This window comes from Parasteatoda tepidariorum, chromosome 6 (genome assembly GCF_982258835.1).
Source record: "Parasteatoda tepidariorum strain Cologne lab strain chromosome 6, Ptep-v5.0, whole genome shotgun sequence".
Classification (NCBI taxonomy): Eukaryota; Metazoa; Arthropoda; class Arachnida; order Araneae; family Theridiidae; genus Parasteatoda; species Parasteatoda tepidariorum.
Window position 1 is genome coordinate 25540987 of NC_141760.1, and position 27891 is coordinate 25568877.

The 27891-nt window shown below is 27.8% G+C and overlaps 1 protein-coding gene across 8 annotated transcripts in view; it reads right to left on the reverse strand.

Annotated features, from left to right (window-relative positions):
• Positions 1-18: 18 nt before the first annotated feature.
• The window catches only part of LOC107446842 (methylcytosine dioxygenase tet3-A), a 78260-nt gene continuing 50387 nt past the window's right edge, over positions 19-27891 (reverse strand). For 6 of the 8 annotated variants that reach the window (XM_043041983.3, XM_043041987.3, XM_087165568.1 and 3 more), the window contains 9 exons: positions 21391-21588; positions 17130-18792; positions 14174-14258; positions 13127-13429; positions 12041-12185; positions 9388-9477; positions 8059-8196; positions 5163-5285; positions 19-5070 (listed from right to left, as the gene is read on the reverse strand). In XM_043041983.3, the coding sequence (XP_042897917.2) occupies positions 2866-5070; positions 5163-5285; positions 8059-8196; positions 9388-9477; positions 12041-12185; positions 13127-13429; positions 14174-14258; positions 17130-18792; positions 21391-21588 (4950 nt within the window). In that variant the 3' untranslated portion in view covers positions 19-2865. Of the gene's footprint in view, positions 5071-5162; positions 5286-8058; positions 8197-9387; positions 9478-12040; positions 12186-13126; positions 13430-14173; positions 14259-17129; positions 18793-21390; positions 21589-22928; positions 23449-27891 lie in introns of those variants that run through there. The other 2 variants (XM_043041991.3, XM_043041990.3) reach the window with 2 other exon arrangements.

Below are 27891 nucleotides of genomic sequence, written 5' to 3' on the forward strand. Positions count from 1 at the left end.
AAAAAAACATGACTACTGTTGAAGCTCAAAAATAATTTAATACATATAATTTGCAGCTACATAGAATAGTAAAAACTGACAAACATGTTACAATACAAGTGACACTACTTAAGACGCACTACATCACATACAAATGTTTAAAATGTAAACAGCTACATGATTCATTCACGATAACTGCATTGTCGAGTATTTCATCTAGATGACTTTAAATAAATCTTTAGCTCATGATGCTGAGGATTTTCGCTGGGATTCTGTTTACAATGTCTCACCTGACATTATGGCGTAATATTTACAATGTCTTTTACAAAAATAGTTAAAAGTCAAATGGTTGAAATGTACAAGTGAAATAAAATGTTTTTATTTTTATATTAAAAACAAATGAAACCATTAAATATATGTCAATGGAGTTATGAGAATGGTATATTCATAAAATTATTGTTGATATTAGGTAAATGGCAGTGCAGTAAAAATAATGACTTGTAAGTAGTTGAATAAAAATAAATGGCATCAAAAGAGGTAGTTTTTCTAATATTTCATTGTTTTGAAAAGCAAGCGCCAATTGTTATTTAATTAGCAAAATAAATAAAATATGTATAGTACAATGCAAATAGATAAAGAGAAGTTAATTTGTTCATAAAATTGTGCTTGAAAGAATATAATTCTTTCATTAAAAATGATAGAAATGAATAACCCTTATTCGAATAAAAAAAAGATTTAAGATTCCTTTTTTTATTTACATAAAAGAAAAAAATTATCACACTCACAAACAATACTTTTTTTATTTATGAGCCAATATTAATCAACCAAAGCCTATAAGTAAATAATATGGAGATTCCAAATTGTAAGAGGATGAAAATAGTTCTCGATCTTAATTAGAAGATATTTTGCTATTTCCTTTAAAAAAAAAAGAGACAAAAAAAATAATCCTTGAAATCATATAGGAAAAAAAATGCATTTCTATTTGAAATGAATGTGTAATACAAATGATCATGCAGCACAAAGTTGAGGTTAGTTTTTTTTTTTTTTAATTTGACTCTTATGCTTTCGAAAAAGTTATATAAGCAACTAAAAAGATTTAAATGGGTAATATGATAAAATAAATTTTCACAAATTAATAATTCAAAAACTCAACTGCTTATTAAGAAAAACTAAATTCAATCCCAATCGAACTATATATATATATAATAAAATATATATACAAAGAGTAAAAAAAAATTCCAGTTAAGTTAAAGTTACATTCCATGAGATTAAATAAAATTTTATACTTGATCATAACAGGATAGTACGAGATTAATTATTTGTATTAGTCTTTATTTTCATAAAATTGTGAAAAAATACATAAAATATGTAAACAAAAAGTGCATTAAAAATTATAAAAAATAATTTTTTTAACAAGGCCACATCTTTTTATTACTAATGACACAAGTTTTTTTTTTTATTGCCTGGTTAAATTATATGCATTTTTAAGTATTAACGAACCATTTAAAATGGTAAGTTAACAGCAAATTTCAGTAATAAAATACAAACTTGCTTTGCAAGCCATAGCATTTCAAAGCTAGTGATTTCATATATATATATAAATGTATTGCAAAATGTTATTTTAAAGTAAAACTGCATAGAAGGTCACCTCTATTGTAAACTATCGCAAATGGAGGTAATACTGAGTTATCAGCTGCATGTAAGGTTTATAGGCAGGAAAACACATTTACAATGATCCTTCAGAGTAAAATACAACCTCCTACTATTTTTCTTTAATAAAAATAGGCTGGATTTTTATTTTTAGATTTTTAACTGTACAATACCTAGTTTAAAAAATATAAAATGTCAGTCCAGTTTCAAATATACAATATAAAATGTTTTTTCATTTTTTTTCTTTACTTTAGGCACTGGAGTTTTACAGTATTTGGGAGTAGAATTCATTTCTACGTTTGTCTATCAAAGACTTTTGCCAGTAAAATACATAAATTCTTGCATAGATAGTTCATAATTGTGTACATGGTTCCATAAGAGTGTATGTGCAAGCATTTATCACCTTTTGTTTCTGTTTATGGAAGCTAGCTTATTGCATCAGATTTCTATTACACAGATTATTAAAAGTAACAATATAAAAAGTTATTGAACTTAGAAAATGAAAAATATTGAGTAACTGATTTCTTTTTATTACTAACTTAAAAAATAAAACACAAAAATTTGAATGGAGTGTATTTTTATTTATTCAAGCACATTTTGTAAAGTAAACTTTTAAAAAGTGGCCCAGTAAAAAGTTAAATTAGAAAAGTAATTACGTTGAATATAAAATTTAAAAGCACAGATGCCAGAATCATTCATGCTGAGCCAAATTTAAACAATATTATATCTCGAAGATAACAAAATTAAACCAAGTAAATAACTAAGTCTGACTAGAAAAATGAAAAAAATCTCTAAAGAACCTTAGCTGGAAGATGTGTTTAACCACTTATAAGGTATAATTATTTATTAAAAAAATAATTAAAAAAACAGCATTCGTGCAACAGCCAATTCTCGAACATGAAGGCTACGGCTGCACAAATTTAAGACAAATTTCATGACGGTGGTAATATTTTCAGCGTTACATACCAGGTCCCTCTTAATTACCCAAACAGTTGAGGTGAGAAAGCCTTTGGAAACACTGATTAAAAGTGTTTAATAAAAGATGGAATTAAAGTTGGGAAAGTATTGCAAATACACTCCAAATCAAATTTTTATAGCATTCCAAAACATTTATGTTAACAAGTTTATCAAATTTCACAAATACAATATTCAAAACATTTCATAATTCATGGTATAAAACTGTTTCACTTAATCACACAAAACATTTATAAATAATTTTTAAATAACTTTTTATTTTCAATTCCTGTAGGGAGCACCAACAGTCAGTGGGGGTAAAGAGAACACTGTTACCCAGCTAGTTGTGGGATTCGTGCATGGCAGCCCAATAGGCGCATTGTCTTTCATTATTTCATCCTCACTTTGTAAACAATGCTTCTTATTCTGGGGCATATCGAATGAAACATTTAAGTTCTTAACACCACCTGTCCTCTTTTCTTTCATCTTCTCGTCCCATTCAGCTTCACCGTGGCTTCCTGCGTTTAATTGCTTATGCTGATAGAAAACCAAACTGATACGAGTGGGGTGTTTACGATTGGGTTTCTTAACGGCAGTTGTGGCATGAAGTTCGTGTTTGGCACATTCAAATAATACAGATCCATGCGTCAAAGCAATTGCAACACCACCCACTTCAGCATCTTTAAAACTTCCCTCGTTGTCGGAATGACCTTCGTAAACCTCGTCACCCTCGATGGTCAGGGTGGTCGAATCCACCAAATTGTCTGCATCGTCAATGTTTGTTGTGCTGTATTTTGAGGTTAGAACTCCTAAATGATTAGTTTCCTGAGTGCTTTGATAAGAATTATTTTGTTGCGAATTAGGAAAACAATGAGGTATTTCTGAAGTATCCGAATAGGGCCTATTCAATTTGGAATCCTTTCCATCACACATGGGTGACATGAAGTTGTCTTTCACATCCCTCTCATACCCTTCTTTCATGGCATTCATCCCATTATTGTTGGATTCTGAAGGATAATTGCAATTAACATCTGAAAGGTTGTTAAACCCTGGTGTAAAATTAACCTGTTGCAGATGATAATTATAATTTTTTGCATTAAAATTGTAGTTATCATATGGTTGGTTTAATCTTTGGCATTGATTATCAACAGGTTTATTGGTTAGTTGCATTCCCTCAGAACATTCTTTTTTGACAGCATTCAAATTTATTGATGGCTTGCAATCAGTAAAACAATTAACAGATTTAGAGTCCATGTCCCTAAGGGCATAGACACCATCAGGTGAGAATGGGGTCAATGTTGAAGAGTTATTAACGTTTAATGGTGAAAAATGTTGATTCTGATGAGCTTCAAAGTTATTATAATTACTTTGGTTTTCTGGAGCTGTAGATTTTTCAGGTACATTATATATTTCTGGCTTAGAATACTCACAATAATCATAATTAAAAGTTCCACATTTTCCAGAATAAGGCATGTTATGATAATTATTGGAATGAGGAAGTCTCATAGTATTGTAAGAGCTTGAAGCATTGTAATTTCCTGGAATTTTTAAAGGTACATTGTGACCTACATATCCACCAACTTGCTGACCATGATACCAGGGTAAGAACTTGTTCTGAAAATAAGGATTGTGATTTGGATCACACGGTTGTGAATTTGAATGGTAAGAATGATATGGATCATGACTGTGAGGAATATAGGTTTGAGGAACATTTGATGGGTAATAAGGCGGATATGGAGTACCATGTGTTAAAGAATGATTTACAGAAGAGCAATTGTTATTAGATGAGTAAGTATTGATACTTTGATTGCAATTTGAAGCATTTACTGATGACGTAACGTATGTGTCTGACGGTAACTTAGAACAAACAGTTGAATGGGGTGCGCTGATTATGTTACCATGCACAGATACCCCAGAGATGTTATTGGAAGCTGACGAGACATTAGAAGGAACTGGGGAAGCATATGAATTGGATATTGGAATGTTGTGGTTATTATCAAAATTACACTTTAGAGTATTCATTTGGTTAGAAGGCTGGGCCTGATTATATACACTATAATTACTATAAAAAGGATCACCACAAGTGTTAGTATGTGAAATGTGCTTTCCAGCGTAAAACTTACATGCAGTTTCCTCTTTTGGTACGTGTTCAAAAGCAATCATTCTATTATTGATATCAGAAAGGTTTTTTATGAAGTTGTTTTTGCTTGTGGCACTACTATCTGGCTGAACAAAACCATCACAATGCATAGATGAGGTCAAATGGTGAGAAGGCATCAATGCCTTCTGGCGATCGTAGGGAGGATCGATTCGACGAAGCTTTCCGCTTGCTATTAGCTGTCGAAATGCAGTTTGAATTGCCTGTTTCCTGGGCGAGTAGCCATCTTTTGGTTTCCTACCTCTTGTTTTGCAAGGTTTTAAGGGGGTTGTTCGAATTCTGAAGTCGACTGGAAATTTTTGAAGGACTTCAAGGGCACCAGAAGCAATCTGGAAAAAGAAAATAAATTTTATTAAAATTTTATTTGAAAGTTAAAATTTCTTATAAAAACATAGGGGATAAAAGAGTGAATAAAACATGCCTTTTTGTCTTGTCCTTCTTTGCTACCAAATTCATCTGTGCTATCTATCACATAAAGAGGAAGGACATGCAGTTGTTCATCTTCTGGCTTTTCCCAGCCCCTATGCTTTGTTAGAGTAACCAACTGAAAAGAAATTACAAGCACATGTTTACTACAATCTCTGTAAGAATTAAATACGCTAAATATTAGAATTAGAAAAATAAATTCATTCTGTTTCACATAATTTTACTTGGCTATGTACTAGAAACTATAGTGTCTTTAATTTCTAGAATTTATGATGGAAATTTATCATTCCAAAATGAAATTTTGCATTAAATGTATTTTCTAATAAGTATTAAATCACAAATCAATACATTTAAATAACATTCATTACAATAACAAACAAAAGAACACTTTTTTTGTTGCTACTTTTTCTCCAGTTCAACTTGTTTGTAATTTTTTCTCTCATTTCACCACTAAGGAAAATCTTTGATTATAGAACTTAAACAGTATGTCTGTTTTTGTGATGCTATTTACGTTGTTTTTATGTTGTTTAGCATTATTCATATATCGCTCTAAGTGTACTGTTTATTTAAATAGTTATTATTGACAACCTTTTTTCTATATTTTAGACATCAGAAAATGTTAAATCATGCTTTTTTAATGTAATTATGAACATATTTAAAACAGAAACTTAGAACAGTACATTATGATATTTCACACCTACAACGACTGAATAAAAAGACTTTTACACATCACCCAAATTAAGTATGGGTTTAGAAAAGTAAAAATTCTAATATGGGATTCGTTGAAAATCCAGGTTAATATAATTTGACTTCACTATGAAATTGAATATAAGAAAAAAAATACAGCTTTTATTGAATACAAACATGAGGAAAGAAGGGGAAAATAGCTACATCTAATTATCTTACATAACATTAGAACATAACATTAGAACAATTTTAACTTTTTGATTTTAGTTGAAATTAAGCATTTAGCTTAAACATATATTTTACGCTACTATGAGAAATAAAACTACATTTAGAATTAAGTTTTAAACTATTCACGTAGAACATTCTTTTTGGATCTTTAACTCTATTTCATTCAGAATTTTTCATCATAAATTGATTGCTTTCAACAAGTAATATGAGATATTAAACAAGTTTTTCCTAATAATTTGTCACGATTATTTTATAATATAACAGAACTACTTTATTTGAGATTATCAGACTACTTAAACCAAGATTATTCAATTACCATACCCTCCAACTGCTACGGAATTTCCGTAGTTTCAGAAATCTTCTTTTCAGACGGTAGCAAAATTAATGTCTTAATATTTTTAAAAAAATTAATTTTAGCGTAACTTGTCCACTATTACTTATAAAAGTGCAGGCCATATAGCTAGATTCTTAAGTTCTGATAAAAGTTTTATGAGAGATCCATTTGCTTTAAAAATTTCTACTTTGGTTCGCTACCACTAGAAAAAGTTATTTTCAAAATCCTCATAAGTTGGAGGGTATGAATTACTACCATACTGAATAAAATCAATAAACTTAATTCAGATGAAAATAAAAATTTTAATTTAAAATGCAATAAAACCTCAATTTCTTGAACTATTAAACCTAGATATATTATTTTAATATGAAGTGATGTCATTTCTTATTCCATTTTAGTCATCTACAAAAAATAAACAAATTAATTAAGGATTAAAAACATTAAATTTAAATCTTTATAAGCACTGGAAACAATAATTAATTAAGTAGATCAAAGAACACTTTTCAAAACAGATCACTACATTTTACTCTTCAGTAACAATCAAAATTTTCATAAAATGAGTTGAAAGATTTAAAAAATAAGCATTTTTAATCACATAATTCATATATTAAAAGCTCTTATTAGGTATTAAAATTATTCAAATTTATACATTATTATTCAAGAAAATGCTTAAATGATAGTATAAATGTAAAATTAGAAAATAAATAAAAAATTTGAAAAGCTTAGTGGAAGGTTATTAATAATATTTTTTCCCATAATAATAAAATAAAATTTATTTTATATAATTTTAATATGCTGTTATTGAAAAAAGGTTTTTTTTCATTGCATATTCTAGAAACACAGAACATTAAATGTTTTTAAAAGTTACACTATTTTTTACCACTAAGCTCATGATTTGTGTTTGCTTAATGTTTAGAAAAACTTTTTTCTTTTTCAATACTTGTGGGGGGAAATGACAGCACACAAAGGAATGTAGCATGAGAAAATAGTATTTTGTTAGAGTAAATGAAACTCTGAATACACATAAAAATATCAACAGACAATGGTAAATTATAAAATGTTTAACTTAAATTTGATAATCAATTACAAATTCATTGTTAAAACTGGTCTAATAGTTTGCTTTATAATCGAAATGGTTTAATAGTTTTCGAAATTAATTCTTTAAAAAAATTAACAATTTGTAACTAATCTCTCTATTCTTAAATATAACACTATTTACCTAAGATTTTATAACATTGTACATTTATAAATGTTACATACAAACCACATATTATAATTACCTTTTACACATTATCCAAAAAGTAAACTTAAAAACTAAAGGTACATGGCTACAAAAGCATATGGCAAATAAATTCAGTGAATCAGCAGTGTTCAGAAATTCTTTAAGCCAAAAACACCTTTAAAAGCATAATGCTGGAATAACGAGACACCCTATGCATAACTTAAACAGCAGCAATTCCCGAAAGAAAGTTAAGAGCAAAAGAAGAAAATCCAAGAAAGGAAGATAGTAAATAGCTTTTGTACATGCACATGCTGCAATAAAAAAGGAAGAGTATTGAGGTGCTGGGTTAGGGATAGTTTAACTCTAATTAGAGTTGGGAAAGAGGTCCTGGGTGCATGCGTTTGAGAATATTTTACTAACCACAGTGCATCCGTTATTCATATTTTGTAAATCTTTATGAGAGTGTGCACAGTAGTCTATACATGCTGTTACTCCTGAGAAAGGACGGCCCTTTTTGATACCTAACCGACAGTCAGAAGCCTGATCTTCAAATTCAGTCTAGAAACAAAACATATTTATTTTACATTCACCAATAGAAAAAAAGAGGCAATTTTATGGAAAGAAAAGAAATGGGCTTTTCTCCCAAGCATTTCAAAAATATTCTCTGATATTGATTCTCTAATGCAAACATCTGTTTTACCTGGTTCATTTAGTTACTTATATTTTAACATAATATTTGAAAGAGTAAGCAAACTGTGTTTATATATGTATACCTAGAGTAATATTAAAGTAGGAACAAATTTAACTTAGTATTTAGAGTATAAATTCTATCTTTTACAAAAAAGATCTTTAACGATCTAGATCATATTGACTTACTTCAAAATCATGTTGAAGAATCTTATGTTTTTATTTCCAGTGAGCTGCACAATCAGTCTTCCCGATGAGCAGACCTAGTGCGTTCTCCAGAAGTGGTATCCACTCTTTCAGGACCACCACAATGGGTGAGATACCGTTGGCCATTTCAATTTGGACGTCTAGTTTCTGCCACACTAGATGGCAGCACCGAGACTCTATTTTGATGCTAAAGTGCACTAGGAATTTAATTTTGCCGGAAATGCCAAGAGCCAATAAGGCACTCCAGGGATCTTTTACATGCCGCATAATCATACGACATGGCCGCTAAGGATTTTCTGCATCCCGAAAATCCGGTGTCTGGGCCGGGGATCAAACCCGCAGACTTGGGCTCAGAAGGCCGACGACAAACCAACTGCGCCACCAAGAATCGTATGTACAAACAGATATAATTTTACACATTAATTTAATCTAACAAAAAGTACCTAAAACCATCACAAGCTAACAAGAGTAGAGGGCAAATAAGAAATGATCTATTTTGCTATTCAGAAATTATATATTTCTAATTTTTCATGGTAATGTATCAATATCTCACATGATTCAAGAATTCAGTTCTTTTATCAATGTAAAAAGTCTTGACTTCATCTAAAAAAGCATCTTGCCCTAAGGCAACCTTATGTACTAAGTTAAGGATCCTTTAAAACTTTGAATCCCCCCTTTTATTTTATTTATGTCTCATCACATTTGGGTTCATTCTATCTCATTACCTTAATCAGCATTATTAGTAAACTTATAATCAGCATGGTAATTTTAATCAGCATTTCTGTTCATTCACAAAACAGAATACATTAAAATTTACCAATAAACTATGATAAAATTATTAATTTAAATATTTACCTGATTTTCAAAAGATTCTGGCGCCATTCTTCTATATAGTTGCGAAACATCAGTTGCTAAATTTTGAAGTTTATCTTCTAGTTCTTTTTCCTACAAGAATTACATAAAAAACAAAACTTTCATTAAAAATCATTTATTTCATTCCAAACATTTGTGTTATTATTATGATAAACACAGTAACTACATATAATTTGAATAGTTTTAATAAACACCTTATGAAAAACGTTAGCTTTCAACACTGCCTGTAACTTCTTTATATTTTATAACTTGCTTTTATAAAGTTTAGGTGCAAAAATGACGTTAGTGAAGAAATTATATTAATTACGAAATGATTACTTGCAAGTTTAAATCACTTGCATTCAAAATAATGATTAAGTAGATCTATAACCTTCCATTCATTTGAAATCATGTAGACTCTCTCTAACATATATATATATAAATATATATATATAAATATATATATATATATATATATATATATATATATATATATATATATATATATATATATATAAAGAGAGAGAGAGAGAGAGAGAGAGATACATCTGTTTTACTAAAGTAATTTAAGGACAAATATTTTAAAGACGACTGGCATATGTTACATAAATAAGAGAGAAATTTAAAAATATTAGCTATATAGTTATACTAAAATTGTTTTGTAAAAAAAAATTCTTTAGAGATTGGAGGAACAAAAAACTTGCTTGTTATTTTCAGATAGCTTGTTGTTTATTTTCAGATAGCATTCATAACACAATTTAATCATACAGCAAAATATAATTAATATATTGAATATACTTTAATATAATTTTTACTATTACAGTTTAATCATATGACTCAATATAATGTTTAATGGTATAAGATAAGATCCAAAATCGATTGTACTACAAAAATTCAAATAACATTCAGTACTTAAAGAGAAAAAATAAAATTTATCATTAATAATTTTGCAGTCACTGGCATTTTTCAGCGTTTTAGTATTATCGAATCTCAAAAATATACATATAAAACAAAAAAAAAGTAGAACAAAAAATAAATACTTTTATTTTTACAACATTTCCCAAAAACTGGAGCTTCGGTAGCGATCAGTAGGGATTAGGTAAAGATAAACAAAATGTTTTCCACCCAAACCCTTGGACTTTACAACTAAGAATCAAAAAAAAATTTTTGGTATTTTCCAACATTAATTATTTTGACCATTTTCAAGTAAATTATAAATTAGGAAAAAAGACCAATTTAGAAAAAAATTAACGTATCAATAAATTTATTATTACTATTTCCGTAATTTAGTTTTCTTTCAAAACCCGTATTTCTTGCGACATACATATACACATTTTTATGTACATTTTTAGGTTTAGCTTATTTAATGCATCATAATTTTTCTTTTTCTTTTTTTACAAAATTTACAATTAAATTAGTTAAAACCTCCCTCTATGCAACAGTTTACAAGCAAACCATTGTTTTGTTTTGGTAAATATCTTGTTTATAATATTCCCACACAGTCTTTTCTATTTGGATCTGATGCACTTTTGAATTCTTTAAGAAGATCATCTACTTTGCGTTCTGGAATTTCAGGTGGATAAAGAAATTGAAAGAATCCCATTGTTTTTAATGTCATTAGATAGAAGATATAAGAGAGTGTTTAGTTAGACTATATTTCATGTCAAAGATACTGTTAAGGGAACATTCAATTTAAAAGGCCATTATCAACTATCTGTACAGGGCCGGATTAGCCATTAGGCCAGGCCATGGTTTGGGGCCCTCAATGATTAAGGGCCCCCTTAAAATGGATTTTTTGAAAATAAATTTTAAAAAATTAAGAAAAACAATGACTTTTTAAAATGCTATGATTATTTTTTAGTTCCAATTTAATAAAATAAAGTAAATTTTAATTTATTATTACTTATTTTAAATATGCTTTCTTAAATGAAAAGATAAATACTTTTATATTTGAATAAAAAGAAAATTTACGAGATAAGAATTTAATCTAAGGGCCCCAAAAATTTGAATGACCTAGGGCCCCGCGTACGCTTAATCCGGCCCCGTATCTGTAATACATTTCTTTATTTATTTTTGACAAGTGTTGCAAGTGAATTTGCTTACAAAGATTTTCTGCAGTGACAGTGAAAATTATTTTTAAAGATTATGCTAAAATACAAGATAAGAAAAAGTTATAAATTTGTCTAATTACAATGATTTTTGCCAGAAATTTGAAAACTTTGTAATAGTTTTCAGTTTTATTAAAATTACTATAAGGTTATCATAGTATATATTTTGTCAGAAATTAACATAATATAAATTTTCTCAGCAAAGCTAATGCAAGGGGGATAGCGCATATGTTCATGAATCGAGAGCTTTGTCTCCTAATCTCCAAATAGGCTAACAAAATACTGACATAAAAATAAAAAATGAAGAAAAAGATAATATCACTTTATTTAGAAGCTTCAAGATCATTGATCTTACATTAAAAGATATATAATTCAGGACATAGATCAATTGTAATTAAGAAAAAATTAAATGAATTGATTTCTTTTTAAGTGATAATCAAAATAAGTCAATAATCAAAATATTTTTAAATAATATGTAACAAAGTAAACACATACTGTTTTTTAATACCTAGACAATATAAATTGAAGAAACAAAATTTGTAAATTACCTCATCTTTCTCAGTAAGTTTGAACTTTCGAGCATTTTTACTTCTAGCAAACTTGCAACCATTATAATACATACTCCAAGAGCAACCAAATGAAAAAGAGGCACCACAGCTTTCTGGATCTAGGCCTTGACAAGCACAAGTTCTCCTGAAAATTAAACATAAATGTTTAAATAATACCTTTGATTTAAAAGCAGTACTTAATTTAGGTTGAAGCTATATTTAGTTATTGGTTTCAAAATATTTTTATAGTTGAATTGAATAAAAAACTATAATCAGTCAAAAAAAAAAAACTTTAAGCATAAAAATAAACTAGTTTGAAGAAACTTATTTGATTGGACATAAATTGAATTCAAAGAATATTTAAATGTTTCTATTTATAAGAAAAAATCTCACTCTTTTAAAATCATGATATTAGTTTGCGTTAATGTAATCAACCCTGTTAAAATGTTATTAAATTTGGAAAAAATGTAAATTTAAAGGAAAGTACCAGTAAATCACATATTAAATTAATATAATTAAAAACTATTTATGCTAAAATCTGCCTATATACAAAAGATTACAACTGGTTTGCGAACTTGTGTATCTTTCTTGTTGGATTTAAAAGAAACAAATTAATAAACTTTTTGTGCGATAAAAACAGATTACAAATCTTTCCAATTCATTCATGTCTAAGGAGTAGTATGTGACAGTTAAATAGGATTATGTAATCAAGCATATAAAATTTTAATAACTGAAAAAGCGGGTGCATCAGTGTTTATGACTGTTTTTTAGCATACTCGTTTAAGTTTGTCAGAAAAAATAGCTCATTATCTTTCAGCCTTTCTATTCTAGTAGTTAAGGCTTATAGTCAGTATTTTCTTTAAAAATAAATAAAAAATGATTATTTCTGAATTAAATAGATTATTTTCTTTTACCATTTACAGATCTTTTAAAATATTTTTATTTTAACAAAAATCTCTAAATCAAAAAGATATGTGATGATCCATAAATTAAGAAGAAAACATTCAAGTCAATAGCTGCTTCAAAAAGAATACAATGTTTGCAATAATTATAGATTAATTAAGCTCTAAAATTAAAAAGTCATACATCTCATTTGTTCCACATTTCCTCTGTGTTGGTATTCCAAAATTCACAGTCTTGTAAACAACTGTTTTGTATAACATATCAGCTACATGTTGTGAAACACCTTCCCAGGCCACCATAGCCACGATAATATAAGCTGTTCGACAGGTATGTCCTGGCCTATGCCGAATGACTGTTAGATATTTTTCTTCAGGACTAGAGCGTCTTATCACCCATTTGGCCAGGGGACATCCTTGAGATGTTTTGCCTTCTTTTCCAGAATACAACAATTTTTCTATTCGGATTGCATTTCCTTTTTCTCCAGATCTGAAAACAGAAATTTTGCTATAATCTATAAATACCTATTAAACATTAATATTAATCATTACTTATTTTTAAGAATGAAATGTTGAATGCTTATAAGTGGTTAAAAAATATTTGACACGAAAAAAGTACGATTGTACAATCGAAAAAGTACAGTATTGTAGAGAAGTACAAAGTACTTTTCCACAATAATGTCATTCTACATGGAGATTGCAGAAAGCTGAATTTCAAAAAGCATGCATAAAATTTTTTTTGAACAATTATGTATTTTTATAAGCACAAACATTTAAAAAAAAAAAAAATCTGAAATGGCTTAAGTAAATAAAAAAAAAGCAATATTTATGGGTTTTTTGAAAAAGTCATTTTTTATCTCATGCAGTTTTAGATTGATTTAAAAATAAAGGATGTAATGAGTTAACATTTTTATAATGAAATATAAAAACATGTTATTAAGAATTAAAGCATAGTTTTTTTTTTTTGCTGTACAAATTATAAGCACATAGATAAAAATAAAAAAAAGGTGAACACGGTAAAAACAGACTAATTTATGCAAAATACATAGCGATTAAAAAAAGCTGCTCATAAAACAGAATTATAAATATATACATGTATAAATATAAATTTTATTGCTGCATGTATGCATATATGTATGAATGTGAATTTTATTGCTGTATTAAATTTTAATGAAAATGTTTTTTTTAATAAAATTTGCCACTTCAAAAAACAGAATGAGCATAAAAATTATACCTGCATTCAATAAGTTCTCTAATAGCAGAAACAGAAGAACCACTTCCTAAGTGTGTATAATATGGAAGTTTTTCAGATGGTAATACTGAAATGAAAATAGTTACTCATTTATATATCTGGTAGTCACATAGCAATAAAAATTATTACTTGGTTTATATTTCTACTAACACATGAGAAAATTTAAAATTATTCATCAAAAAATCAATTAATATTTTTGACACATGTTTTGACATAATTAGAAAAAGTTCTCACTGGATATCATTAATAATTTACATTTATTATAACATTTATTTAACTGCAAAAATTTGAGCTAAATAGATTTATCTTAATTAAGGCTGCTTTTTGAATGCTCTGTAGTCGCATGAATTGATGCATTTTTGCAAATAATAAGCTATTTTCATAACTGAGGTGAGTTTGCAACAGTTACTCAGGACCGTTGGGTCAAGTTTAGCCTGTCTTTAGCTAGCGATCTCTGTGTTTATTTTGAAATTGGCACAAAACATCAATGTGGAGAAAAGTCAGAGTTTTGCGAAGAAAAAAAAGTGTTTATGGTATCATTTTTTAATATACTGAAACTTAATCTAATGCTGCATTATCCTGGTTCATAAAAATTTGAAAAAAAGGGGAATAGGGCATTGATTTTAAAAATGTTCATCTGGGAGAAAAAATGTCGCCAAATAGGCGATTTTGAGAGAAAGTTGAATAAATTTTAAAATATTTTAGTTATTTGCATTTTCTAAAGCCCAGATATTTCTTCGCAGCAAGATGGCATAGACAGTTTAAAATTATAATTTTGCTTCTTGTGTAAGAAACTTAAACTGTGGCTTTTTTACTTTCCTTGGTGGAAGAACTTAAAAAAACCTTTTTAATACACTGATAACATTTTAAGTGTTAAATAATTTTTTTAAATACAGACTTAAACATATTGAATTCTATGAAGGATATTTGCTTAAAACCAAGTAGTTCAAAAAGCAACATTAAATCAAATTTGATTAAATTAATTCAAGGTGCTAGATGTGTAGATTAAAACGAATAATTATTTCAATAAAAATTACATTTATAACATCAGAGCATATCTTTTGTTTACAATAACAACCCTCTGCCTATAAGATTAAAAAAATATATATAATAACATTAGAAAAATATTCTATTAAATCTAAGTATATTCATTGCAAGACAACAAATCAATTTTGTAAACCACAAACTTATAAAAATTATTTCTAGTTATATCATTAAAATATGAAACGAAACAGGCAAAATTATTCTCAAAACAATTATCATAATACTAAAATAAAATTAAAAAAACTAAAAAACAGTATGTTAAAATTTTCAAGTAAAGAGTAAGCAGAAAAAAGTAAAGAGAAGCTACAGTTTGATGTTAAGCACATGATTAATAGCATAATTGAAAATACCATTGCTGATCTAGAAATACTGTAAGGAGTACAAGTGTATTTAATATTATCATTAGTTAAATTCTAAACATATATAAAAATTTTCATATTTTTTATAGAAGATGTAAAGAAAATATAGCAAAGTAGAAACATAAGAAGCCATGTAAAACAACATAGACTAAACATAACCCAACAAACAGTAAAATTTTAACTAAAGACAAATTAAATCTTCCATCATTCTTCAGTAAATCATGGTATTGCTATAAGCAAACCAATAAGTGGTCAATAGTCATTTAATCAAAAATCTAGCATACAAAAACAAACATATTGGTGTACAGTGCGCAAAATAAAAAACAGATTTTCACATTTTAGTACTTAATCTTAAAGGTTTGAGGGGCTGATCTCAATTGCTAATTAATTAATGCAGACGCTATTTTAAGTTACGAAATCAGGCACAAAAACGTATTTTTTCGTAATAAACATACCTTTTTTCGACGGATACAAATTTCTAACTCCAAAAATATGGGGGGTAGTCGCAATCTGCAAAATATGATCCCCATAGTTTGGTCGGGAGAGTGGTCAAAGTTTGGACACCGTAATGATAATTTTATGCTTTGCATATTTCACTATAACCAGAACTTTTTAAGTGAATTGAAAAATTTTTGCACACAACTATAAAATACGTTTACCCAAAGAAATTTAACATTTAGTAAGTATTTATTGCTTTTTATTATTTTATTTAATTAATAACAGTCGAAAAAATTTAAAATTGAAAGGCATAAAAAATTTTATATCATTCTAAAAGATGTAATTTTACGTATCAAAATATAAATTTTGAGCGACATGGGTCAAATAGTTCTGAAAAATCAAACTTAAAAAATATTCTTTCTTTAAAATTAAATTTCTCAGGAACCATTCAACTAATTTTGTTAAAATTTTGTACTTCACCATGCAAAATTTATACTCTTTAAAATTAAGTAAAAAATTGTGTACTGTACAATTCAAAATATTTTCGACCATCAGTGGCCCCCATCCCCCCCCCAAACTATTTGTTTTATTTAGCGTAAAAATCCCCCCCCCCCAAGCTTTAGGTGGGCGCACGATGCGCCCACCTAAAGCCCCTATGGGGCCCCTGTCGACCATTATTAAATAAAATAGTGAAGTAACCCTTTTGAATCATTAATATTGAGACCAAGAACGTGAATATTCGATCATTAGATAAAAAAAATGGTCCATTTTTTATTTTGCAGACTGTACATAAACATTATTTCATTACATATTATAGTACAAGTTAAATGAGACTTGAGGAAACTAATATTTTAATTTAACTAAACATCATTACTAAGATTTGTTTCATCTATGTAAATCTAAAAATTAAAATGAATATGAAATACTCAAAACATAGAATAAAATTGAATAACTTTAAAATGCATCGAGACGTAATTCTATTCTAAAAACACAATACTTAGTACCATCATTCTTCAAAATTAAAAGATTACGAGAAATACTAACTCAAAATTTTAAATTATTTACAACAATATTCACTTTTGTACCAAGCAGCTTACCATCTTTGTTCTTTAAGCAATCACACTGGGGTGGCTCGATTTTTGCATTAGTTCTTAACTTTTCCAATCGATCAATAGAATCTAATTCTTGATTTTCAAACCCAGATGCCACAGGAGTTGAGCAATTACTGCCAGGATGACTTTTTACTGCATAGTTGGAATAGTTATTTAAAAAAGGAGGTACAGAGTTTGGTATATGGGGGAGGTCTTGATGTCCATAATTGTGAGGGGTGTCCAATTGGGTGAACGAGTCCTGGATACGACCACTATCTATGTATGACTTGGAAGTGCCTCCCCCTTTTGGAAGCATAGTGATATTATCAGAATAATTTAAATGTGATTGCTGTAGTTGCTGACTATTGTAGTAAGAGTTAGAGCTGGCATATGTTTGAGCGCTATTGCTCCCACTAGTTAACGCGAAAGTAGGCATACAAGTTGCATTAGAAAAAGATAGTTTAGAATTATATGTACTGGTAATATTTGTATATGTATTCATAGATGTGGTCGTATTCCATAAAAAATGAGGCTGATTGGACTCATCACAGTTCGTTTCATTTGACACAGGATTAGGAATCATAGACATGCCACTGTGTGGCATACCACCATTGATGGAAGAATGTGGCACAATACTTGGCGCAGGAGGTATAGACGGCGGTGGCATGCATCCTTGTGGTAAAGGAACATTGGATGCTAATGTCTGATGTGGTGCAAGGTGCCTGTATGCATATGGAGGAGGCACAAAACTAGAATTGGGTACAGGATACCTTGGAATACTGGTAGGAGACTGTGGAGGAGGTAACATGCCCCTTTCAGCAGGATTATCACAATTTGCAGGGACTTTATTTTCTTGAACAGGTCCAGTGTTAGATGTTTTATCAGTTTCTATATTGATATTATCAGAGCTGTTCTGCCTATCCACTTTCTCACTGCTAGTATCTAAGGCACAATTATTACTGGGAGTGTCATCATCTGGTTTTTTAACTTTAATGTCATTTACTACAGTATTTCCATCATTGGCAGCAACCTCAGAAGACACATCTGCAACTCCATTTTGTGATGGTTTTACAGGGGACTTCTGCACTAATGGTGAGGTGCTTTCAGGTGTTTTAGAAGTGTTCCTGGAGGGAGTTTCGGGCCAAGGAACATTCTGATTATTTGGTATAGCAGGTTTAGATGGTTCAATAGAATTTGGTGACAACTGCTGCAAATGCATTAGAGATGATGAACTATCTGAAGTTCCTGTGTATGGCAAGGAGTTTTGCAATGGCTCCTGATGATTAAGAGGAGGTAGGTATGGTGATGTAAAGGAAGGCTGTTGATTCACAGGAGACAGAGGAACAGGAGAATTAAAAGATGAATCATGTACAGGATTAGATATAGGAATCAACTGGCCTTGATCTCTTTGATTTTGTCGATTATGAATCAAATTTTTTAGACGGTTATTGGTCATACGGTGGGTTGTACTTGTACCATCAATTTCCATTAAGCCATCGATACTACCAGCAACTCGGTTTTCAAACATAGGCTGTTGTGGATGACCCTGCAGTGGCACTTGTGGTGTATAGGATCCATAAGATGCATTTGAATTATAATTATTTAACATGCCTGGAGGTTGATAATTATTACCACCTTGAGGCTGGTATTGATCCATGTAATTGCGGGCCTACAAACAGATAGAATTAATTAGATTTTAATATTCTTACAATATAAAACTGTAATTATATTATTCAAATATCAAATATATATTTAAAATGAAAAACTATGAATCACAATTTTGAAATATAAAAAAATCCTACTTTACTTTATAGTTGCCTTTTAAGATAACTAAGTATAATGTCATTAGGTAAACTTAAGTCTAATTTATACTGGGTAATTGCAAAACTTTGCGCCAATTTCAATTTCATAATAAAAAAAATATAATATAATATATTGATATGTGTGCAGTGAAATTGAAAACAAATGTGATCAAGAATTAGGGATTAACAAATAGAGAATTGGGATTTTGAATATTGGGGGGGGGGGGGGAACGGCCGAATATTCAACAGCTGAATAGTGACAAAAAAATTATTAATAAGTATCATCTTTTTACATATAAATAAGTTTAGTTATTATTGAAAAATAATAAAAACTTAGCTGTATTATAGGTACGGGGTAAAGGGGAAAAAAAACTTGAATAGAAATGTTTAAGATAATAAAGATAATTAGATATTAAAATAATTACAAATATTTGACACTGAAAAAAACTAAAGTTGTTAAGTTGAAGAAAAAAAAGAAATGGAAAAAAATATTCTCTTAAATCTTAAAACACAACTTTAATGCTAAAAATAATATTTTCGGACAAAAAAATTATCCTTAAAACGTTAAAAAGGGTAATATCTATGAGAAATGCTTTTAAAAATGCAGCTCTATCATAGAAACACGTATAAAATACAAAGGTTATATAGAAAAGCAAAACATTTAATTCCATTTAATATAAAAAATTTAATATATCCAGTGACTTAATACAAAACCAAATACTGCTAAATTTTAAAAAATTAAGTGGTATTTAAGATACTATTAAAAACAATCTTTTATTTTCTTCTTCTTTATTTGTTCTCCCGATTAAAAGTGAGGTCATTTTCAACCAATTCCATAATAATTTGGAAAACATGACTTATTTTTGCATTATATTAACATTTTCTTATGAATTAAATGTAAATCAATTCTTGAGAGTCAGTTTCAAAATATTTTATTGATTTAAATTTGCAATATTAATATTTTGTAAAAATTTGTAGTAAAATCAGAAAATTTAATTTTCATTTACTTGTTTCCAATAAAATTTTCAGTTGGTGTAACTACATTAAACAATAAATTAATATAATACAAAAAATTTTTACTAAAAACAAAGACTAGAATATTTGTTTTAAATTAAGAAAAGTTTTCTCCACTCAAAATATGAATTCTTTTCAAACTATCCTTTTTAAAGTTATTTTTTTGAAAAGTAATAATAAAATATAGTACATATCATTCGTTTTTTTGTATCTTAATAAAAATGTTTAGGCATAATGTAAATACATTAATAATTAATGATTTTATAAAATCAAACAAAATGCATACATTTTTTCAATGGCTTAAAGAAAAGATATTGATAAAAAGAACAGCAATAAGAGAACATTTGAAGATTTTTTTTTAATATAGATAAATTTAAAAGAGTAAAAATAAATAGTTAAATAAAAAATGTAATATAAAATTAAATTAGGAAAAAAATTTAAGCAAAGAGCGAAAGTGTGAACTAATAGTATTTAAAAACAAAAATAACGCATGAATGAAGATCATAATATTGTGTAGTGGCAAGTTGCCAAATCACAGAATAAGGGTTAAAGGAAGTATGAAGAGATTACGGATTCAATGAGATCTGCGGATAACATCACCTCGCCATGACTGGTTGAACATACATAAACAAAAGCACATGTTTGTTTCATTTTACTACACGTGTTAAAATGATAACTACACAGGTTTAAATTAAACTTCATTATATTTTTTGAACAGCTTTTTATAATAAAATCAAGAAAAACATTTTACCACCTAAGTAAAAAACTTATTTAAATATGCTTTTTTATTCTCAGCTTATGTATGTTAAATTTTTATGTATAACCAACGTGAACTGATTTTTTTTTCTTTCAACAGATAGAGAAGTTATTGTTTTAAGATTTTAAGTTTGCCTTTATATATGAATAATAGAAAAAATTAAGATTAAATTTACTATTTTCCAATGCATTTTTTTAAACATATTTTGTATTGTATTTACTTATATTTTGTATTAATACTTCTTCATTCACAATTGCAATTTACCTAGTTACTACAATTAAAATTATGATCAAATGAGTATTTCTTACAAGATATAATATGTCAAAAACGCCATAACATAAAATAAACTATTTCAGATGTTTATGCTTTTTTGTTTCAGAATAAATGATTTTAATGATTTTGCCTATACCAAATTTTAAATAAATGGCACCATTAATTTGAAATAAATTTTGGCACATTTATTTGAAATAAATTTAAGTTAAACATATTCAGATAGTTAAAAAGGTAATAAGATTAAAATTATGTCAAACCTTTCACCGAATGAAAATAATTATTCTCTTCAAAATACATTTATGATATTAAGTTAACATAGGTAAAATATAAAAAAATATGAGGCAAATTAGTTATCATAAATTCACTTAATAATTTTAAAAAAAATTTAAATATTAGAATAAAATTTTCAATAAAAACTTACTCCTTGGTTTCCTAAATGCATAGTTGTATTAGAAGGGGATTGACTATCAGATTGACTAAGATAGGTCTGAGGACCACCATTAATTTTCCCACTAATATCTCCAGTTGAGTTTCTTAAGTTTTCACTGCTTTCTTTTAATAATTCTCTGTCTTTATCTCCTCTGCCCCTTCTTCCAGATTTCAAAGCTTCTTCAGCAGCCTGTAAATAAAATCACAAAAAACTTTTAGCACAATTACTTAAAATTCTAAATAACATAGTTAATTACATATATACCTATAATTAATTATATATATATGTAATTAATTATAGGCATATATAAATGATTAATATTATATATATATATATATATACCTATAGTTAATTATAGATGTATAATACCTATAATTCCATATAGTAAATAAATTTCAATATATGTAAATAAAGTTTTAAATTTTTATAAATCTGAAAATTATTGAATTACTTGTGCTACTTGTTGAAAATGCAATCAACTTTGATATTTACTAAACTACCAGCTACAAATTCTTGAAAATACCAAATAAATTTGGAATTTATTAAATTACCAGTAGGTACTAGATGTTAAACATTAACTACAATTTGGAAAATTATTAAATCTCCGAACTTATAATTTTTAAAAAATACCATCAAATTTAAAGCTTATTAAATTTCTAACAAAACTCGAGATATAATAAGCCATTTAAGATAATATATAAATTCGTGCATTAAACAAATTATTGCACCTCATATTTTATGCATAAAGTATGAGATAAAAGTAGAGAAGATTAAAAATTGTGATGATATTTAGTTATTGTATACAGATATGGTCTATATATATAGACTAATATGCTTTAAAATAAAAATAAAACTTAAGCTCATTAAATATTGTGTACTAAAATATTTATGCTTTAATCGGCAAGGAGAATATTTTTTTTTCCATTCATCTAAATAAAAAGACAAGTTTGCCCACTGCACTTCAAATTGTGACACTAGCCTAATTATAATTTAGAATATTGAATTTAAAATGCAATATGTAATTAATGTAAAGTCAACTATTTTTTTTATGTTAGTACTTACTCATTCCACTAGCAATCTTGGAACAAAAATCAAATTCAAAATCATGAAGACTATGCAAAAATTACTTGCAAGAAATAAGTTTAAATAATACTCAATGCCTCAATAAGAGTCTCAAAAAATCTCAAATTCTAAATTTTCTAATCGGAAACAAATTATTAAAAAGTTTTCTTTTTTTTTTCAAATTAAACTAATGAAATAATATAACACAATGCTTATTATAAACAAGGAAGTTTGCAAAACCAATTACACAAATTTTTTATGCTTTAACCCAATAACACAAATAAATGCGAATAAATTTACTTCTTAACATAAAATAAAATAATAAATAGGAAAGAAAAATACATCAATAGCCAAACCCCACCCCCTACCATGAAATTCTGGGACATGTGCGCAGACGCAGTAAGAATGTTTATAAAAACCACACACACACAACAGAAAGAGGAAGTTCTAATCCAAAATATACTCACTATTACTACACATTCACTCCAGAAAAACTGATCAGAAACCACACCAAAAACTTTCACGTAGTATCCTATCATTCACAAACAACAATAAACGAACGATTTCGATAAACCAAGCTACGACGGAACACGAGACTTATTTTTTGTCATCTCCGAAAACCGCTCAAACTTGACAAAGATTCCCGTCCAAAAATAAATAATATTTTTTTCTTTATTTTTGCTTTTTTTTTAGCTTCTTCCTAACGGTGTTGTATGCTGAAGGTGTATAGCTTATTAAGATGAGGCACTTAAGGCCAAGATATGAGCTAATATGTGTTTATCAATTGATGAAGACAGCAATCGAAACAGGAGGGGGTACTCCAAGACTTTATTCCACAAAAGCAATCAATAATTTGGGTGTTGGAGGAGGTGTGTGTGTGTGATGCGTGTTGTACTGGGAAAAGAGAGATTTTTCATTGCAGGTTATGGAGGGAAAATGGTGGCATGCGCTCTCGCGGCAGCCTAGAAAACGGCTCGTTCTCTAATCAGAGAGCTAGGAGGGGGTCGACCTCTCATTTAGTTGAGGAAAGCAAATTTCATCGGCTGTTCCGATTTTCACCACCTGTTGCACCCAATATTGATTTCAGATACGAATAATGCTCTTGGAGATGGTTGACTGACCAATCATATGTTCCGTTTTGAGAAACAATAACTCAAAATGTGTTTTGTTAATTGCGAATGTTTTCCGTGAAATATTCATTTAGCTTTACTGATATTTTTATTTCATTAGTTTATTTAGTTGGGTGATTACAGGGATTTTAGTTATTACAGGGTGATTGGGGAAAAATAGGAAATTTTTTTTTTTAACTTGAGGCAAATAAACGCACGAAATATATAAATATGTTTAAAAAAAAAACTAAAATTCAAGCACGCACTGTGTCATTTCATAAAAAAATGTCACAAACTGTCTCATTATTCTTTAAAAATGACATAGGAAAGATGACCAATGATTCTTAAAGATGACATCTTTCCAATGTCATCTTTGAGGTGCGTCATTTGGTGACATTTCGTAACGTAAATATAAATGGCACACTATACACACACTTTCGTCAATAAAAAATATGTTTATTTGCCTCCATGTAAATGATGAGATTCTTTATAAAATCTTGCCTTGTATTTTAGGTGTACAATACAAAAAAGAATAAATAAATTAAGGATTGCTCTTAAATAATTGAGTATCTAAAACTGTTATTTTGAGTACAATCTAAAAATGTTACTTTTCGTTTATGATGCTACTTATAAAAACGGTAACAAAAGACATTTAAAAGTAAAATTTAAATTTTATTTTAAAAAATTATTTATTTTTCTATTATAATTATTATAAAATTATTGAATTCTCATTTTTTTAAAGTCACAATTCATAGATTTTTTTTTAAAGAATTGAAGTGCAGAAGTTTCTTCGAATATTTTTTATACGTCGTGCGACTGTTAAAGAAATTTAAATTTATTAACTCTAAGTCTAATTAAAGACTTTACTTGTAACTTGCGCACAAATTATGAAATTTTGTATTAATAAAAAGTTCCTTACGAATGGTTTATTTCATATGAGTCTCTCCGACAGAAAGGTCAAATGTATTCTAATAAGAAATCATTATTAAAAATACATGCATGCATTTATAGAGATATACTATTTATTTACTATTATTTTTACTCCTCTTTATCTCTTAAAGTTAAAAAGAAATATTTTGAATGGGAGGGAATAAAATGATAATTTCGATTAACCCATACAGCCTTAATCATCACAATTTTTCAATAATATTTTATGTAAACGAATATTAAATGTCATGAAATTAACTGTATGTAATATTACTAAAAACACGACTAAAATTTTTTTTTATTTTAAAAAGAGGAAAATATTGTGAAAATTGGAAACACTATACAAATCTTAAAAAATATCATAATTAAAATTTACATAAGATCTATTGAAAAACATGATCTTAAAATGGGCTATGAGGTCCTTTGAGTATCACTCCTAAAAAGGGACTGTGAGGACTAACGAGTTGAAAAGGGGCAATATCTCTCTCTTAATTCAACCATAATATCAAAAACGAGCTATGAGGATTTTTATTTATACTTAAGACTTACAAATCCTACCTATAAAAAAAGAATTTTCTACTAAATAGTTCATCCCTCACGTGAGAATGTTTACAATCAAGGTCACTGTAAACGCTGGATGACGATTGCTATTGGCTTCTCCGTAGAATTTAAGACTATCTTCAATCACGTTTTTTTCTTATCAGAAAAATAAAAGACCAAGGTACAAAAATTATAACATAAGAATTGTTTAGCTGGAAAATAAAGATGCAATAAATTCGGTAGTGCTCACTATTTGATCAAAAATTTATAGCGAAATGTTGGTTAAAACTACTGTTATAGATTCCCTAACTTTATTTTCTAATTTTCAATATTTTTTAGGTATCTACACATAAAAAAATATTAAAAATAAAATAAACATTTATTCCATATTAGATTTTCAGATTGCATCATTTAAGTAAAAAATGTTTAAATAATTTGAATAATACTGCTATGATTTAAGGCAGGGGATTTATAAAAAAATATTATAATAATAAAAGTACTTTTTGTATCTAAAAAATAACAATATGAATTAATACCATTAGTGAATATGCAACGCGTGAAACGTCTAAGACTTACTTTTTTCTTTCCAAATTTTTTTCCCGTAGTAATTATTTGTTTATTGCTTTCTAGCATACTATAATAGAACTTTTGATTACTTTTACAATGGAACTATAGCTAAATGCATTCCTATAATTAATTATAATGAAAGTTTTATTTAAATGCATTACTATAAGTTGGAAAAAAGTTAGAAAGTTAGCATTACTATAAGTTGGAAAAAAGTTAGAAAGAAATTGGTGTAAGTGTAAAAGTAGTAAACTTAAAATTTATTAATAAACTATTTGTTCAGGTGTTTTTTTTTTTTTTTTTTTTTTTTTTTTTTTTTTTTTTTTAAAGGAAATAAATAAGGCGTAGAGGATATCAAATTTTGTATGCTTTTTAATTCCAAGATAATTCCAAGATATATTCAATGAATATTTGTAAAATAAGTAAATAATCTAGAAAATTCATTTTCCACAATCAAATCATGCTACAAGTAGAAAAAAATTTCACGAGTTGTGCAAGAATGACAACAAGCACATAAAACACATAGCAAATTTTCTGCGCTTTACGTCCTTCTCACCGAAGTTATCGCCAATTTTCATCGCCTGTCGCCGAGTCGTAAAACAGCCTAAAGCACAAATAGTTGTCATTAGGGTAATTAAGTCTCTCGTAATAACGCATAAAACCTAAATTGTGGATGAAATTTTAACCAAATTTAATATATATGTCCATCCCCCAAACATATTTCAGGAAGCTAAATTTATATCCGCTGTAAGGAAATGGTAATTAAAGGTTCGGAGAAAAATATTTCCTTTTGTCAAAAAACAATTCACATAACAAATACAATGCAAACAAATTTTACATCATGCAATTAAAAAATTCTGGTAGTCGTATACTTAAATAATAACATGGAATGTATGTGTTGCTATTTTTAAACATAAATTATCGTAAATGCAAAGCATATAAACGTCATTAATTATAATTTTTGAAATTAAGCAATTTTTTAAATTAAAGTAAGCACTAAAAAATTGCATTGCTAAAATTAATCTCAAAATTTCTCTAGCAACTTAACTTGAGTTTAAAAATAATTTCCAAGAGAGTGGTAAATTACTTTAGCCACATGTTTTCTTACCTAAAGGAAATAAAACTTTTTGAATAATTCACTTTCAATTAAAAATAATAATAATAAAAACTATTTACAATCAATTTTAAGAATTTAAACCAATAATGATTTATAGAAATAAACAAGCGCTTTAAAAATAAAAAATTAAAAAAAAGATCGTGGTAAGAGAATTAACATTGTAAATCGATTATTTCAGCTAATGTTAATACGCTGCTACGAAGACATTTTTGCGGAGTACACATAGCGTTCCTTTTTCTTCTCCGGAGGCAAGCGAAAGTTTTAAATGACTTCTAAAGCAAAAACAAATAATCTAACCACTACGAAATAATTCTGCAAAAATTAAAACAGTTGAAGAAATAATATCAGTTGCTGAATTTTGCTTCTTTTTGCTTTTCCTCGTATTATTATGATACTAAAACTCGTTTTATTATGAACTTGGTCAACTAGACTTCTTAACATATTCTGTGTTCAAAGATTCCAGATTTGAAATATTTAATGTTCTCAGAAAAAGAAGAAAAAAATATTTATTTATTATTGTTATTTAAGAAAATTCTAATTGTTTTGCAAGCACGCTCGTCAATTACTCGCCAAATTATTTTACTTATTAATTTCTTTCCCAGAAATACAAAGAATAACAAAGAATAACGTTTGAACAACGAAGCAAAAAAAAAAATTTTTAAAGAATCTATTATCTACAGAAACTAGAAAACAACATATCAAGTTGCACTTAAAAATCTATTATTCCATAACGTTACAATAAAAATAAAACTTAGTCTCAAAGACACAAATGCAATTTTCAAAACAATAATTTTTACTGTTTATGCTTTTTTACATTTAAAATAAATAATGAATTTCAATGTTACTTTACTCAATTTCGGCTTCTTTCCGTAGTTAAATGTAATGTAGATAAATGTGTCGTAGATAGATGCAATAATTCGCATTTTTGTCATTATTCTATAATACTTTATTTTAACTTTCTAACAACGTGTTTGCTTAAATAATCGCATCTATAATAAAATATTACTAATTCTTAAAAATAATAATTAATTACATTTAAAACTATTATTTCGTAATTTATAATTCATATTTTCAGCTCGGAAAAATTGAATGGGCAAGGCCGATCGAGATACGATTTATAAAAAGTGGGTCGCAAAATATAAAGATAGTGAATTTTGGGTCGAAAAGAATGAA